This window comes from Heptranchias perlo, chromosome 21 (genome assembly GCF_035084215.1).
Source record: "Heptranchias perlo isolate sHepPer1 chromosome 21, sHepPer1.hap1, whole genome shotgun sequence".
In the NCBI taxonomy this organism is placed as follows: domain Eukaryota; kingdom Metazoa; phylum Chordata; class Chondrichthyes; order Hexanchiformes; family Hexanchidae; genus Heptranchias; species Heptranchias perlo.
This window is the reverse complement of record NC_090345.1, coordinates 1,694,371-1,710,942: the sequence shown is the minus strand read 5'-3', so window position 1 is coordinate 1,710,942 and position 16,572 is coordinate 1,694,371. Positions and strand designations below refer to the sequence as shown.

At 43.9% G+C, this 16,572-nt stretch overlaps 1 protein-coding gene across 3 annotated transcripts in view; it reads left to right on the top strand.

The window, feature by feature from the left end:
- Positions 1-16,572, top strand: part of LOC137339901 (STE20-like serine/threonine-protein kinase) — a 148,421-nt gene that overhangs the window by 44,114 nt on the left and 87,735 nt on the right. For all 3 annotated transcript variants that reach the window (XM_068001956.1, XM_068001955.1, XM_068001954.1), the window contains exons 2-3: positions 8,005-8,169; positions 11,475-11,523. In XM_068001956.1, the coding sequence (XP_067858057.1) occupies positions 8,005-8,169; positions 11,475-11,523 (214 nt within the window). The remainder of the gene's footprint in view (positions 1-8,004; positions 8,170-11,474; positions 11,524-16,572) is intronic.

Here is a 16,572-nt window from a genome sequence, read left to right as displayed (position 1 = left end):
AAACTTAACTTGTCCAGCCATATAAATACTGTGGCTACTGGAGCAGGGCAGAGGCTGGGTATTCTGCGGCGAGTGACTCACCTCCTGACTCCCCAAAGCCTTTCCACCATCTACAAGGCACAAGTCAGGAGTGTGATGGAATACTCTCCACTTGCCTGGATGAATGCAGCTCCAACAACACTCAAGAAGCTCGACACCATCCAGGACAAAGCAGCCCGTTTGATTGGCACCTCATCGAACATCCTAAACATTCACTCCCTTCACCACCGGCGCACAGTGGCTACAGTGTGTACCATCTACAGGATGCACTGCAGCAACTCGCCAAGGCTTCTTCGACAGCACCTCCCAAACCCACGACCTCTACCACCTAGAAGCACAAGGGCAGCAGGCACATGGGAACAACACCACCTGCATGTTCCCCTCCAAGTCACACACCATCCCAACTTGGAAATATATCGCCGTTCCTTCATCATCATTGGGTCAAAATCCTGCAACTCCCTTCCTAACAGCACTGTGGGAGAATCTTCACCACCCGGACTGCAGCGGTTCAAGAAGGCGGCTCACCACCACCTTTTCAAGGGCAGTTAGGGATGGGCAATAAATGCTGGCCTTGCCAGCGACGCCCACATCCCATGAACGAATAAAAAAAAGTATACCTGCCACACTGACGTCAAAATCTTCCAGGGTACTGGGTTCCCCACAGGAATTGGATAACAATATAATTTCATTTCTAGTTAATTCTTTTGCCTATGGCTGCCCTGAAAACTCACTGGGATAAAGGGTTGAACCCATGTCCTCCCGCCCACCCTATGATCTCCAGGTTTTACTTTGTTTTTCCCCTCTTCTGTAGGAACTGGCCTAAAGTTCGCTGGGCATCCACTGCCCTCTCATACTTTGCTCATTCTTCCTCCATCGAAGAAATACTTTAATTTATATAATACCTTACCACATCTCTCGGAAACACCGCAAAGATCTTCATGTTATTAATTACTTTGAAGCGGATACATGTTGTTCTGTAGGGTACCATGGCAGCTACACTGCACACAGCAAGATCCAACAAACAACAATGAGATGAATGACAAATTAAACAGTTTTTGATGATGTTGGTTGAGGGTGGAACGTTGGCCAGGATAACGGGAGAGCTGACTGCTCTTCTCCGAATAGCGATGTGGGACCTTTAATGTTTACCAGAACCTCTGGAACAGGCAGCTAGTTCTATTACGGTGCGTGGTGTATAGTGCTGGCTTCTGGTACAATGTATCCTGTAAGATGCCGGTTTTGGTATGGTGTTGTAATGTACAAGGCTGGGTTTGGTATAGCCTGTCGTGTGCATTGCTGGTTCTGGTATATTTGTGAGGTCTGTGATGTCTGTTCTGATACAGTGCGTGGTTTATAGTGTTATTTGCTGGTTCTATTCTGGCCTATGTTAGTACAGTGTAGAATCAAAGAATCATAGAATTGTGACAGCACAGAAGGAGGTCATTCGGCCCATCGGACCTGTGCCAGCTCTTTGTAAGAGCAATCCAGTTAGTCCCATTCCCCCACTCTTTCCCCATAGCCCTGCAAATTTCTTCCCTTCATATATTTAACCAATTCCTTTTTGAAAGCCACGATTGAATCTGAATCCACCACCCTTTCAGGCAGTGCATTCCAGATCATAACTACTCGCTGCGTAAAAAAAGTCGCCTTTGGTTCTTTTGCCAATCACCTTAAATGTTTGTCCTTTGGTTCTCGACCCATCCACCAATAGGAACAGTTTCTTTTTATTTACTTTATTTAAACTCATCATGATTTTGAACACTTCTATCAAATCTTCTCTCAACCTTCTCTGCTCTAAGGAGAAGAACCCCAGCTTCTCTTTAATTGAAGTCCCTCATCCCTGGTACCATTCTAGTTTTTTTTTCTGCACCCTCTCTAAGGCCTTCACACCCTTGCTAAAGTGCGGTGCCCAGAATTGGACACAATACTCCAGTTGTGGCCGAACCAATGTTTTATAAAGGTTCAACTGTGTGGTGTACGATACTGGTTCTGCTATGATGTGGAGATGCCGGTTCTGATATGGTATGTGGTTTACAGTCTATGGTGCTGGCACAGTGTGTGGTGTACGATGCTGGTTCTGATGTGTGGCTACAGTATATGGTGTATGATGCTGGTTCTGATAGGTTAAGAAGGCATATGGAATACTTTCCTTTATTAGCCAAGGCATAGAATATAAGAGCAGGGTGGTTTTGCTCGAACTGTATAAAACACTGATTAGGCTATAGCTTTGAGTACGGTGTACAGTTCTGGACATCATATTCCAGGAAGATGTAATTGCACTAGAGAGGGTACAGAGGAAATTTACGAGGATGTTGCCAGGGCTGGAGAATTTTAGCTATGAGGAAAGATTGGATAGGCTGGGGTTGCTCTCTTTGGAACAGAGGAGGCTAAGTGGTAATTTAATTGCGGTGTATAAAATTATGAGGGGCCTAGATAGAGTGGATAGGGAGGATCTATTTCCCTTAGCAGAGAGGTCAATAACCAGGGGGCATATATTTAAAGTAATTGGGAGAAGGATTAGAGGGGAGCTGAGGAAAAATTTTTTCACCCAGAGGTTGGTAGGGGTCTGGAAGTCACTGCCTGAAAAGGTGGTAGAGGCAGAAACCCTTAACTCATTTAAGAAGTACCTGGATGTGCATCTGAAGTGCCGTGACCTGCAAGGCTATGGACCAAGTGCTGGAAAGTGGGATTAGGCGCAGACAGGATGGGCCGAATGGCCTCCTTCTGTGCCGACAATTTTCTATGATACGATGTGTAGCTTAGTATCTGGTGCTGGCACCATGTGTGGTGTACAGCTATGATAGTCAGTCTGACAGTGAACAGGTTGTGACCGATCAGTTGGATTAAATAAGTTATTCTAATTATATGTTATCCCTAATGTTGTCACGGCTAAGGTCAGTTATCCCAGAACAGACTGGCTCATCCGATTTATTTAGCGAGATTATCCAGTAATTAGGAAGGTTCCAGGTTCAATTCTGTTTGTGCCAAGTTAGCTGACTTCAGCCAGGGCAACAGTAGGGATGTTAGTTCGCCACAGTATCCATTGGCGACGACAAAATCGACCAGGGTTCCCATTCCTGACTGGCAAAGATTAGCCCCTTGGAGAGTTATGCCTGTGGAACTGAAGCACACTAAGATTCAGTGCCTTTGTGGGATGGGGTGGGGGAGGAAAAACCCAGCACACATCAAGAATTGAGTCTGGCTTGTCTAGCTCAGTACCACACCACTTGGTGCATTAACTCACAGCAATTTCAGCATTTCCATTGACTCTTTTGGCTCCCTTTTGTTCATTCTTTACTGTACTAAGAAGAGGAAATGATGGTGTAATAGTTTGTAGCATGTTCTATAAATATTGGTGTCTGCGGGTGTGTGAAACTCAGACAGTATCTCTCGCATTGCTTAGTGTAACCGCTCTGCGCTGCTATATCCATTTGCCTGCAACTGAGCAGGGAGTTTTTCATCAAGATATGCAGACATTTCCTTTCAATTCCTGCTGAGCAGTATGTACACAGCCATGACTCCCTAATCACAAATTACCACCCCTGACGGTGGCTTTTCTGTTTGGTGTACTCCCCTTGCTAGAACCAGATAGTAACCATTACATAGGCTTTTTCCGACTATCCCACCCCTTGTGCTCAGCTGAGCAAAATGTACTAACGAAACAAAGAGCTAGAAATACATAGAATTACGTAGAATGTACAGCACAGGAACAGGCCATTCGGCCCAACTTCTCCATGTTGGTGTTTATGTTTCACATGAACCTCCTCCCACCCCTCTTCATCTAACCCTATCAGCATAACCTTCTAGATATTCAAAGAAAAACTATAAATGCTGGAGATGGAGAACGTAATTGGAAAATGCTGGGAATACCCAGCAGGTCTGTTGTTATCCACCCACCACCTATCAGGTCTTGTATCAATGAAAGGAAGGACCCAGACAAGACTGGAAATCTCACTGTCTACACAGTCCTGACATTTGTATTGAACCTGGAGTCTTGTAACTGAGAGACCAAGAATGGGACACAGACCCCATGACTAGTGCGCTCGGAGTGAACCAGAGGCCATGGCGATAGTGATGTAAACGCTGGGGCTACTTAAAAAAAATCCTAGTTTCTGGTCAGAGCAGCGTGAGGAGAATGACGAATGTGGCTGTGCTACTGCTGTTATGTGCCTGTTAGAGTGTCATGTTTTACACTATTATGAGGAAATGCAGGCCGTCTGTTCAGGTTGAATGTGTGTCCTGAACAGAGATTTGCCCGGTTGTGCTGGGGTTCTGCTTACTGTCCAGGATACAAACGTAGATACATACGCTGTGTTGGCGTGGACGAGAAAAAGCGATTTCCTCTGACGTGAAGATGCTAAGTGTGTGTTCAATCTTGGACTTGATCTGTGGTGCTTTCTAATTCATCAATGGATTTATCATTTATTCATGTTTCATAGACAACCTGTGATTTAAATCCTCTCCATCCTCTGGCACATCATTCAAAGCCATAAAATTTAAATGACACTCTTACAAATAGAAAATGATCACAGCCGGGATAGCAGTAAGAAAAGAAAGACATGCATTTATATAACGCCTTTCACAACCTCAGGACGTCCTAAAGCACTTCACAGCCAATTAAGTACTTTTGAAGTGTACTCACTGTTGTAATGTAGGAAACAGTAGCTGTCAAACTGGCTGCCAGACTTTAGATCCCCCTCAGTGTCTATTCAAGTTTCAAAAGTGCAGCTTTGTGTTTACAGCTGGTCACGGGACCAGCCGAAACTTTAAACTGTCTAATTCAGTCCTGGCTGTAATATTCTAATTGTGTTGTTGCTGTGAATGGTGGTGCCCCTTCTCTCTTACCTCTTTTCCCCCTTCATGCTCTTCACCCCCTCACTCCACTCTGCTAGCAGCCACCATGCCTTTACTGTGGAATTCTCAAACCTCTCCCACTTGTTATCTCTCTCCCCATCTTCAGTCTTCTTCGAAAACCTCGGCCTTGCCTTCACTCATCTCCCCTAACTCTTCTCCACCTTGGGACATTTTGTTACATTAACAATATTGTAAAACTAAGTGTAAGTTGAGTTGTATTGCATGTTTCTACTTCAGAGTGAGACTGCCTCGTTTTGAAGTGTCTCACATGAAGAGATCTGCTCTATTCATAGAATCATACAGCACCATCCTTTGTCAAATTGTACTGTCTTACAATCACATAACTGTGCGTGTATTCAGACTATTGTAGGTCCAGCATATATCCTAATTCAGAACATGTATCATATATACTCACATATTAGGGATGGGCAATAAATGCTGGCCGCGCCAGCGACGCCCACATCCCATGAACGAATTAAAAAAAATACAAAATGATCTTTCTATACCTCAGCCAGAAAAATTGAAATGAGATGCCCATCAGTCACCGTGGCTCCCCAAAGAGGGAGAAATTTCATTTTAAAGTACACTGACTGTTCCTCACACTGCTACCAATGTTCACTGCCAGAAAGCACAGGCTGGGGGTGGGAGAGAGGAGCAACAGACCAGGAGCTAGAGAGGGGTTTGGAAATATGGGAGTGGCATCCCATGACCGGAGAGGGGACTGGGCGACCAAGAGCTGGAGAAAAGGAGATGGGAGATGGGGGATCCAGGATCTGGGGAAAGGGGGAATGGGAGATGGGGGGACCAGGATCTGAAGGGAAGACACTGTGAGTTGGGCAGATGGGGAGCAGAGGACTGGGAACTTGAGAATAGATAGGAAAGTGGATCCAAGCCAGGAGCAGGTAAGTGTGTGCCCAGAATGAGCTATACTACCATTCAGCACAGTAATTTGTGTATGAAACAACCCTCCTGCTTTCAACCCACAGTGACCTAGCTTTATATGGGACTGTATGTAATAAGTGTAAAGCCGGCAGGGAGTTTGACTCTTAAGTAGCTCTTGGTTTTACTTTTAAATTCTAGGTATATCTGGACAAGTTAAAAACCTAATTAGAAGGCCCTGATTTTGTGCTGGAGAGTTTATCTAGAAGCAGATCAGTGGCTCTCCTTTCAGGTACTGGTCTCGTTCGGTGCATGTTGTATTGGAGTTGCCTTTCTGCACACTCTGGCTGTGAGATTCACTGTAAAATGCACTCATCAATAATTCAAGCTCCTGTGCCTGTGTCGATGCTCACTGGAGAGCAAGTACAGAGGGCCATCTGATCTTGGTGAAACACACACCCAGGCGTTTATCCAGTCTGACACACTTCAAGTTATGGGGATGGGGGGAAAGGGTCATTCTGGTAAATTACTGATATTTTTGAGTGATTAAAAATTGATGCTGTGAAATCCCCTGCTAACCAGAGGAGAACAGTAATCTATTGCTTTGTGCAATCGGAGAAACCTGTTCCCTGTGAATGCGTGATGGACAGGAGCTTGGAATGACTGAAATTAAGGCCCTGTTGGAGGGGTATTGTACATGTCAGAGGAGTGTCAAAAATGGAGTGGAATGATACATTTTCTTTACCCGTGCCCTTCCCATTCAGTCCTGTCCTCACTCACTTCCTCAGAGCATATTTCCAGCAATGTTGGATTCAATTTTTCAAAATTATTTCAGTAACCCAGCTTAAAATATATATTTCTATTGGTGATGACTCAGCTTGTGCTGTACTATCATTGCCTACAGCAGTGGTTTAAAACGTTTTCCTGTGGGAGGGAGGGCCTGCGAATATTGACACATTCCTGGGGACCCCTTGCAAATATTGTCATATTCCTGGGAAACCTTTGCCATGTTACATACCTGGAGAACCCCTGCGAATATTGTCACATAATACAGGGGCCCCCTGAGAATATTGTCACATTTCTGGGGACATCCTGTGAATATTGTCACGTAACCCGGGGACCCCCTGTCAATGTTGTCACATTCCCGGGAATCCCCTGTGAATGTTGTCACATAACCCGGGGACCCCTTGCAAATATTGTCACATATTCCCGGGATCCCACTGCCAGGTCACATACCCGAGGAAGCCCTGCGACTGTTGTCATATTCCCGGGGACCACCTGCGACTACTGACACATAACCTGGGGACCCCCTGCAAATATTGACACATTCCCGGGAACCCAATGCGAATATTGCCACATAATCTGGAGACCCCTGTGAATATTGTCACACAATCCGGGGACCCCCTGCGCATATTGACACATCCCCGGGGACCCCCTGCGCATATTGACTCATCCCCGGGGACCCCCTGCGAATATTGACACATCCCCGGGGACCCCCTGCGAATATTGACACATCCCCGGGGACCCCCTGCGAATATTGACACATCCCCGGGGACCCCCTGCGAATATTGACACATCCCCGGGGACCCCCTGCGCATATTGACACATCCCCTGGGACCCCCTGCGAATATTGACACATCCCCAGGGACCCCCTGCGAATATTGACACATCCCCGGGGACCCCCTGCGAATATTGACACATCCCCGGGGACCTCCTGCGAATATTGACACATCCCCGGGGACCCCCTGCGAATATTGACACATCCCCGGGGACCCCCTGCGAATATTGACACATCCCCGGGGACCCCCTGAGAATATTGACACATACCTGGGGGATGCCAGCGAATATTGACACTCAGAAATCCTGTAATGCAAAAACCGTAGTGCTTAATGACAGACCCATTAGTTTCTGACTGTAGTATTTAATGACAGATCCCTTTGGTTTCTGACATTTTGTTTAATAATCCATCTCCTAGATTGGTTCCAAGATGTTCTATTGGGTTAAGTATGAAATGGCACTTTCTGAGCAAATCAGTTGTTGTACAGTACTTTTTAAGTGATATCTTTTAATTGTACATACCTAATACACATATGTATGATTTTATAATATTGTTTTTTTTCTTGAATCTTATTGCACTTTTTCATCATTAACACAATCTTTGTATTAAATTACAGTTTAGTGGTACAATAGATGCCAGCAACCTCTTAACACGTGGTTACTTTCAAAACACAGGCACAGAACAAACAGACGGGAATCCTTGCTGCAGCAAAGGTGATCGACACAAAGAGTGAGGAAGAGCTGGAAGATTACATTGTGGAGATTGATATCCTGGCATCATGTGATCACTATCATATTGTTAAGCTGCTCGATGCATTCTACTATGAAAACAAGCTGTGGGTAAGAGGCATTCCTCCCATCAGTAATAGCAGCGACTGGGTGGAGCACTGGATTAAACCTCTGGGGCTTGGATCTAATTCCACACCTCATTGGAAGGGCCGTACCTCTTGAGAATGCAGCACTCCCTCAGCACTGCACTATAGTCTCAGCCTAGTCTGGGGATAGTGGATTTATCAGTTGGAGAATAAGTTTTAAACATCACTTTCCATACATTGACTTTAATAAAGGTGCTGGCTTCTGAGGCAGATGCTCCTTTGTAGTTTCACAACCTCTAACTGCTCCACCACAAGTGGAGGCATTGCTGTGATACCTGCGACTCTACTTCACGAGGATCCAGCTCATGCCTCATATGTTGTTCTCACTGATCTCTAGCTGGTTGGGAAAAATACCGATTGCGTAACAATCTATAGCGTGTTGCTGAGAGGAGCTGATCGCCATCACTGGCCGATGTACTTCAGTTCGCTAGTTGGTTGCTGAATTCAATCTGTGAATGTGAAATCTTTGGTCACTTCTGCTGGTCTGGGAAGGGTGGCTGCTGAACTTGGTGACCCTAAGGCTACATTTACACAGCGATGTTAGTATCAGTGCAGAGCAGATGTAGTATAAACATTTCAAATTTAACCACAGGTATGGTGGTGTAGTGATTCTGTTACTAATAATCCAGAGAACGTGAGTTCAAATCCCACCATGAGTTTGAGAATTTGAAAAAAATCTGGAAATAAAAGCTGGGATCAATAAAAGTGACCATGAAACTGTCGGATCGTCATAAAAACCCAACTGGTTCACTAATGTCCTTACCTGGTCTGGCCTATATGTGACTCCAGTCCCACATCAAAGTGGTTGACTCTTAACTGCCCTTTGATGTGGCCTAGCAAGACACTCAGTTGTATCAAACCGCTACAAAAAATAATACCTTCACCACCCGGATTGCAGCGATTCAAGAAGGCCCACCTCAGGGATGGGCAACAAATGCCAGCCTTGTCAGTGATGCCCACATTCTTGAGAATAATTTTTTTAAAACTGGCATGGGAGCTATGCAGATGAGTGTAAACTCTCCTGAACAGCAAAATTCAAATGAACAATTCATTTAACAGACTGAAACCTGAACTGCAGCTCCCGTTCTCCAATCAGTAGGTGCCGTGTAAAGAGACTGATTTAATTTTTTCCTCTTCCTGTGACTGCATTATTAAGGGACACTTTACATGAATTTAAACTTTGTTCTCAATAGGACCTATATTAATCAGCATCACTTTCCAGAGTATTATAGGTGGGAAGAACAAAAGTGAGTAATCGATCCGCAAGGTTATATGAATCCATTCCTGGACATTTCATGGTTCCTTGTGTCCCAATCTGTACTTTCACACGTACAAACAGCCAGAATTCTGTTGCATCTGACTGAATTTGGTGATCTTCTGCTGCACCACTGGAATGAGTGTGGGATGAGATATAATTCTTGGAAAACTTATCCTTTCAGCATGTGATGCACAAATACTGCAAATGGTTAAGTGCTATTGAATCAGCTGAAGAGGAACTCACACTGATCGCTGGTTCACAGCTTTCTACTGATTTAACACCCAGCAATCCAAGGGAGTGGGAGCAGCTGGGTCGAACAGCTGTGCAGTGCTCCCGTGGGAGGCTGAATCTGTCTCACTGTGCTTTACATCCACAGAATTCCTTTGAAATGCATGACATCAGTGACTATATTCAGAGCTGTAAGGCCCTATTGATACCCCACCTTCAGCTGTCAGACAGACACACCCCTGAGAGCTTACTGCAAGTGATGCAGATGAACTAAAGCATGACCACGAGAGACCCAGGGCTGGAAGTTGTCTAGGAATGCAACACCGAGGGGATTGTGACCCGACCTGACTGTATATTTTGTCTTTGTCTTTGTGTATTTCTTGGGTTATTGTACCAGAGTCACAGAGGGTGGTCTTATAAAGGTTCTGCTGATCCATGTGCTACCCCTTAAGGAGTTTCCATGTACAATTTATGAAATCCCAGTAGATTAATGACTTTTCCCTTCCTGATACTGACTGTTCTGGGTTCCTTGTAACCTACTCAAGGTGTATCTCGAACAGCAAATTCATCACTTCACAAATCGCCCTGCCTGTCTGCCTTCAGACACTTTAATCATTAGCAGCTGTTTAACCCCCAAAACAGCTCAATGGACCATCAGCTCTCACCGCTCATGTGTTCCTTTATTCCTGTTCCCTTCCCACATCCATACTCAACTAGCCTCTTGCCAAAGCTCAGAACGATGTGGATCAGCTCCTGGATCTCGGTGTTGATCCTCATCCTCCCCTGGTGTTTAAGCAGTTTCTATCTGCTCACTTGGGTTGTTGTTGCAGGCCAGTATTAGGACGGATCTATTAATGAATGGTGCTGTTTTCACACTTGCCTCTCTCTGATCCAGGCATTCTTTGCTTGGTCTCTGTGCTTTACTCTGTTATTTCTGCCTGTCCAGACATTGCTGATGATCTCCTAAAGCTGCCATATTGAATTGAGTGGTGTTTTATTGGTGCTGACTTGTTCTCCATTGTCCTGATTCTGCACTGGTTGTGAAGAATATGTTTAAAGACTAAAAGCAGCAGGTGCTGTTCAGGCCGACTTTGCTAGATAGGGCAGGAAACAGCCTCACAGTTAATGGGTTAAACTCCCCGTTTTAAACGACAGCACAGAGTGCTGCAGAATAGAACTGTTAGGCAGGAGGTGAGACTGAGAGCAGAGGGAAGAATTTCGCTGGTCAGTATGTGTTACCACATCGTAAATGTGTTCAGAAGGGTCTCTCTGGTTGGCACTTCTAGTTCTTTAGAACACATTATACTTTCTCCAGCCATAGCAACCAGAGGAATTCTCAGTGACCCACTGTACATAGTAACCAGAGGGGATTCTCAGTGACCCACTGCACATAGTAACCAGAGGGATTCTCAGTGACCCACTGTACATAGTAACCAGAGGGATTCTCAGTGAGACTACACATAGTAACCAGAGGGATTCTCAGTGACCCACTGCACATAGCAACTGGAGGAACTTTTCCCTAAATTGTTTGCTTATTAGGACTTTTGTCCTGCATAATTTTAATTTTAGATAGATTTTTGTAAAGTAAGTGTATCAAGGAATACAGATCAAAGGCGGGTAAATGGAGTTGAGGTTCAGATCAGCCATGATCTGATTGAATGGCAGAACAGGCTCGAGGGGCAGAATGGCCTACTGCTATGTCAAAGGTGACTGGCTGTTGGCTGCACCATGGTTTCAAAGCCAGTGCCTCCCTATCTCTAACCTCTGACCTTCTGTCCCCACAGATCCTGATTGAGTTCTGTGCTGGAGGAGCTGTGGATGCAGTAATGCTGGGTAAGTACAGTTAGGTACTGCACTGTGCATTATACCAGCACTGATTGTATTCGACTTTACATTGCTCTGTGCTGAAAGTGGGAAGTAGTGCAACACGGCAACGGGCCATTCGGCCCAAACAGTCCGGGGTCGGTGTTTACCTTCCCGTGAGCTAATAGTTCTATTCACATCCCCCTATCCAATCTAATCTTGAATGTTGACATAGTTTCTGCCTCGACCACCAACCCTAGAAGTGAATTTCACAGCCTCACAACTATCTGTGTGAAGAAGTTTCTCCTACCCTCTTCTAAATCTCTTACACTTAATCTTGTATCTTTGGCCCCTCATTTTAGACCCTCAACTACTGGAAAAAGTCTGCTTCTATCTACCCTGTCCCATCCTTTCATAATTTTAAACACTTCATTCCGTTTGCCCATTATCTGCTTCGTTCTAATAAAACAAAAACAATTGTTCAAGTCTTTTTTCATATTTGTATTTCCTCACACCAGGCAGCATCCTAGTGAATCTGTGCTGTACCTTCTCTAAAATACCAATATCCTTCCTATAGTGTGGATCCCAATATTGTACACAATCCTCCAACTGAGGTCTTATTAAGGTATATAGGCTCATTATTACCTCTTGGCTTTTATATACTGTACCTCTTGTGATAAAACCTAGATCTCCATTAGCTTTTTATATAGCCTTATCTACCTGAGGTGCTGCCTTTAATATCCTGTGAATCTGTACCCCCAAATCTATAGAATGATACATCACAGAGGGAGACCATTCAGCCCATCGTGCCTGTGCCAGCTCTTTGAAAGAGCTATCCAATAAGTCCCACTTGCTTGCTCTTTCCCCACAGCCCTGCAAACTTTACCCCTTCAAGTATTTATTCAATTCCCTTTTGAAAGTTATTATTGAATCTGCTTCCACCACCAGGCAGCGCATTCCAGATCATAACAACCCGCTGCGTAAATTTTGTTTTCTTCATGTCGCCTCTGGTTCTTTTGCCGATCACCTTAAATCTGTGTCCTCTGGTTACCGACCCTTCTGCCACTGGAAACAGTTTCTCCTTATTTACTCTGTCAAAACCCTTCATGATTTTGAACACCTCTATTAAATCTCCCCTTAACCTTCTCTGCTATAAGGAGAACAACCCCAGCTTCTCCAGACTCTCCACATAACTGAAGTCCCTCATCCTTGGTACCATTCTACTGAATCTCCTCTGCACCCTCTCCAAAGACTTGGTATCCTTCCTAAAGTGTGGTGTCCAGCATTGGCCACAATAGTCCAGCTGGGGCCTAACCAATGTTTTATAAAGGTTTAGCATAACTTCCTTGCTTTTATACTCTGCCTCTATTTATAAAGCCCAGGATCCCTTTTGCCTTTTTAACAGCCTTCTCAACTTGTCCTGCCACCTTCAAAGACTTGTGTCCATACACCCTCAGGTCTCTCTGTTCCTGCATCCCCTTTAAAATGATTCCATTTAGTTTATATTGTCTCTTCTCATTCTTCCTGCCAAAATGAATCACTTCACACTTCTCTGCATTAAATTTCTTCTGCCATGTGTCTGCCCATTTCACCAGTCTGTCTACGACCTCCTGAAGTCTGTTACTATCCTCCTCACTGTTTGCCACATTTCCGAGTTTTGTGTCATCTGCAAACTTTTAAATTATGCCCTGTATACCCAAGTCCAGGTCATTAATATATATCAAAAAGAGCAATGGTCCTAATACTGACCCCTGGGGAACACCACTGTATACTTCCCTCCAGTCTGAAAAACAACCGTCGACAACTGGTCTCTGCTTTCTGTCCCTTAGCCAATTTCGTATCCATGCAGCCACTGACTCTTTAATTCCATGGGCTTCAATTTTGTTAACACGTCTATTATGTGGTACTTTATCAAATGCCTTTTGAAAGTCCACATACACAACATCAGCCACTCTACCCTCATCAATCCTCTCCGTTACTTCATCCGTTACCCTCTGCTCTTCCCCAGCCCACTCCCATTCAGAGAATAATCACCGCTCTTATTTTTTACCAAAATGCTTGACCTCACATTTACTGATATTGAATTCCATCGGCCACTTTTTAGCCCATTTCTCATATTATCAATATCCCTTTGCCGCTTCCTTTTTTAGTATCATCTACAAATTTCAGCAACAGTCCCACTAGGTCTGTATCCACATCATTGATATAAATAGTGAACAGAAGGGGTCCCAGAACTGAACCCTGTGAGACACCACTACCCACTTCCAACCACTCTGAAAAACTGTTTAACTGATACTCTCTGTTTTCTCCCTTCGAAACAATTTTTAATCCAGTTTGATACCCTCCTTCTAATTCCATACCCCTTAAACTTTTCACATGGTATCTTGTCAAAGGCTTTCCTAAAGTCCATGTCATATCACATCCACTGCATTTCCCCCATCTACCATGTCTATGAGGTTTGTCAAACGTGATTGTCCCTTTAGAAATCCGTGCGGGCTACTTCTAACTATTTTCTCTTTATCTACATACATGGTAATTTTATCCTTAATTAAAGACTCTAAAATTTTCTCCACCACAGATGTTAAGCTAACTGGCCTGTAATTACCCAGAGTATCTCTGTCTCCCTTTTTAAAAGTGGTTACTACATTGGCCACTCTCCAGTCCTTCAGCTCACATCCACACCCAGTAGTAGCCTGAAATACAATTTCTAGGGTCTCTGCAATTTCCTCCCTCATCTCCCTTAGGATCCTACAATGTAGCCTGTCGGGCTCTGTTGCTTTATCTTCCTTTAGCCTAACTAACTCTTTGTTCAACATAATGTCACTCATCTCACTCTCAACCCCTTCAGGAAACAGCTCTCCAATATCTTTCTCTTTAGTAAAGACCAATGCAAAGTATTTATTAAATACTTCCATCATTGTTTGATCATCCTCTACAAATTCACAATCCTCTCCTCTCAGGGGTCCCACCTCACTTTTAACAATTCTATTTTTATTGATATAATTGTAAAATACTTGACTGTTCCTTTTGATATTTTTTGACATTTTTTCCTCATACTCCCTCTTAGTTTTCCTTATCCCACTCCTAACCCCATTTCTAATTTTCTCATATTCCCCTTTAGTTTTTTTATTGTTATTCTTTAATCCTCATAGCCCCTACTCCTTAATTTTAATTGGTGTCTAACCTCTTTATTTATCCCTGGTATCCTGAAACTACCAGGTCTCCCTTTTTAATGGAATATACTTATTCTTCACCTTTGTGATCTCTTTTTTATAAATATTCCACTGTTGCCTGACAGTCCAGTGCCAGTTTCTCCTCCCCCCTCGGCTCAGCTCACTCCTCACCTTTCTAAAACATGCCCAAATCCAGTTCTAGTTTTTGTACTGTTTCCCTTTCTAGTTTGACCTTAAACCTTGTCTTATTGTGGTCACTACTCCCCAGGTGCTCACTCACATTTAGCTCATCGACCCAATCTATGTCATTACTCAGAACCAGACCCAGCAACACCTCCTCCCTGTAGGCCGACTAACACACTGCTCAAAGATTGGGTCCTGTACACATTGCAGGAATTCCATTCTCTTTTCTCCATTGACTCCCTCTCTGTCCTAATTGATAAGTGGATAATTAAAATTAATATAATTTGTTATTTCTACTCATCTCTCTAATCTGACTGCAGATTTCCTCTTCTATAATTTGGAGGTCTGGAGTACACCCCTACCAATGAAACAAGCCTGCAATGAAGCATATAAAGGATAGAGAAGCACAGGACCTGAAATGCCTCCTCCTAATTACCTTTAAAACCCTCCTCCGCCTGGAATGCCAGCCCATTCCATCCTAAATGCAGACTTTGCAGTTTTACTTGACACTTGTTCACCGTACCTTTATCAGGAATGACCAGTCCACAGGTTCTCAGATTGGAATAATCCCACACTGCCATGATTAGAGAGATGAGTAGAAATAACAAATTATATTAATTTTAATTATGTTTTCTGTGTAAACCATATCCTTTTTATCTTCCAAAAAGGGACTAGAAATGTTTAAATCAAGTGGTATAGATTGATGGATTAAGGACTCCATGAGAGTTTCTTTACTTGAAACTAGACGAGATGCCTTTTTTTCTGGGAGGGGAGGGGCAGGGTGGATAAAGGGGAACCAATGGATGTAGTATATTTGGATTTCCAAAAGGCATTCGATAAGGTGCCACATAAAAGATTACTGCACAAGATAAGAACTCATGGTGTTGGGGGTAATATACCGGCATGGATAGAGGATTGGATAACTGACAGAAAACAAAGAGTCGGGATAAAAGGGTCATTTTCAAAATGGCAATCTGTAACTCGTGGGGTGCCGCAGGGCTCAGTGCTGGGGCCTCAACTATTTACAATATATATCAATGACTTGGATGAAGGAACAGAGTGTCTTGTGGCCAAATTTGCTGATGATACAAAGATAGGTGGAAAAGCAAGTTGCGATGAGGACACAAAGTGTCTGCAAAGGGATATTGACAGGTTAAGTGAATGGGCAAAAATTTGGCAGATGGAATATAATGTGGGAAAATGTGAAGTCATCCACTTTGGGAGGAAAAATAAAAAAGCAAAATATTATTTGAATGGAGAAATACTACAAAATGCTGCGGTACAGAGGGACTTGGGTGTCCTCGTACACGAAACACAAAAAGTCAACATACAGGTGCAGCAGGTAATCCGGAAGGCAAACGGAATATTGGTCTTTATTTCTAGGGGGATGGAGTATAAAAGCAGGGAAGTCATGCTACAACTGTACAGGGTGCTGGTGAGACCACATCTGGAGTACTGCGTTCAGTTCTGGTGCCCTTATTTAAGGAAGGACATACTTGCATTGGAGGCAGTTCAGCGAAGGTTTACTAGGTTGATTCCGGGCATGGAAGAGTTGTCTTATGAGGAAAGATTGAACAGGTTGGGTCTATACTCATTGGAGTTTAGAAGAATGAGAGGAGATCTTATTGAAACATACGAGATTCTGAGGGGACTCGATAATGTAGATGCTGAGAGGATGTTACCCCTCATGGGGGAATCTAAAACTAGGGGGCATAGTCTCAGA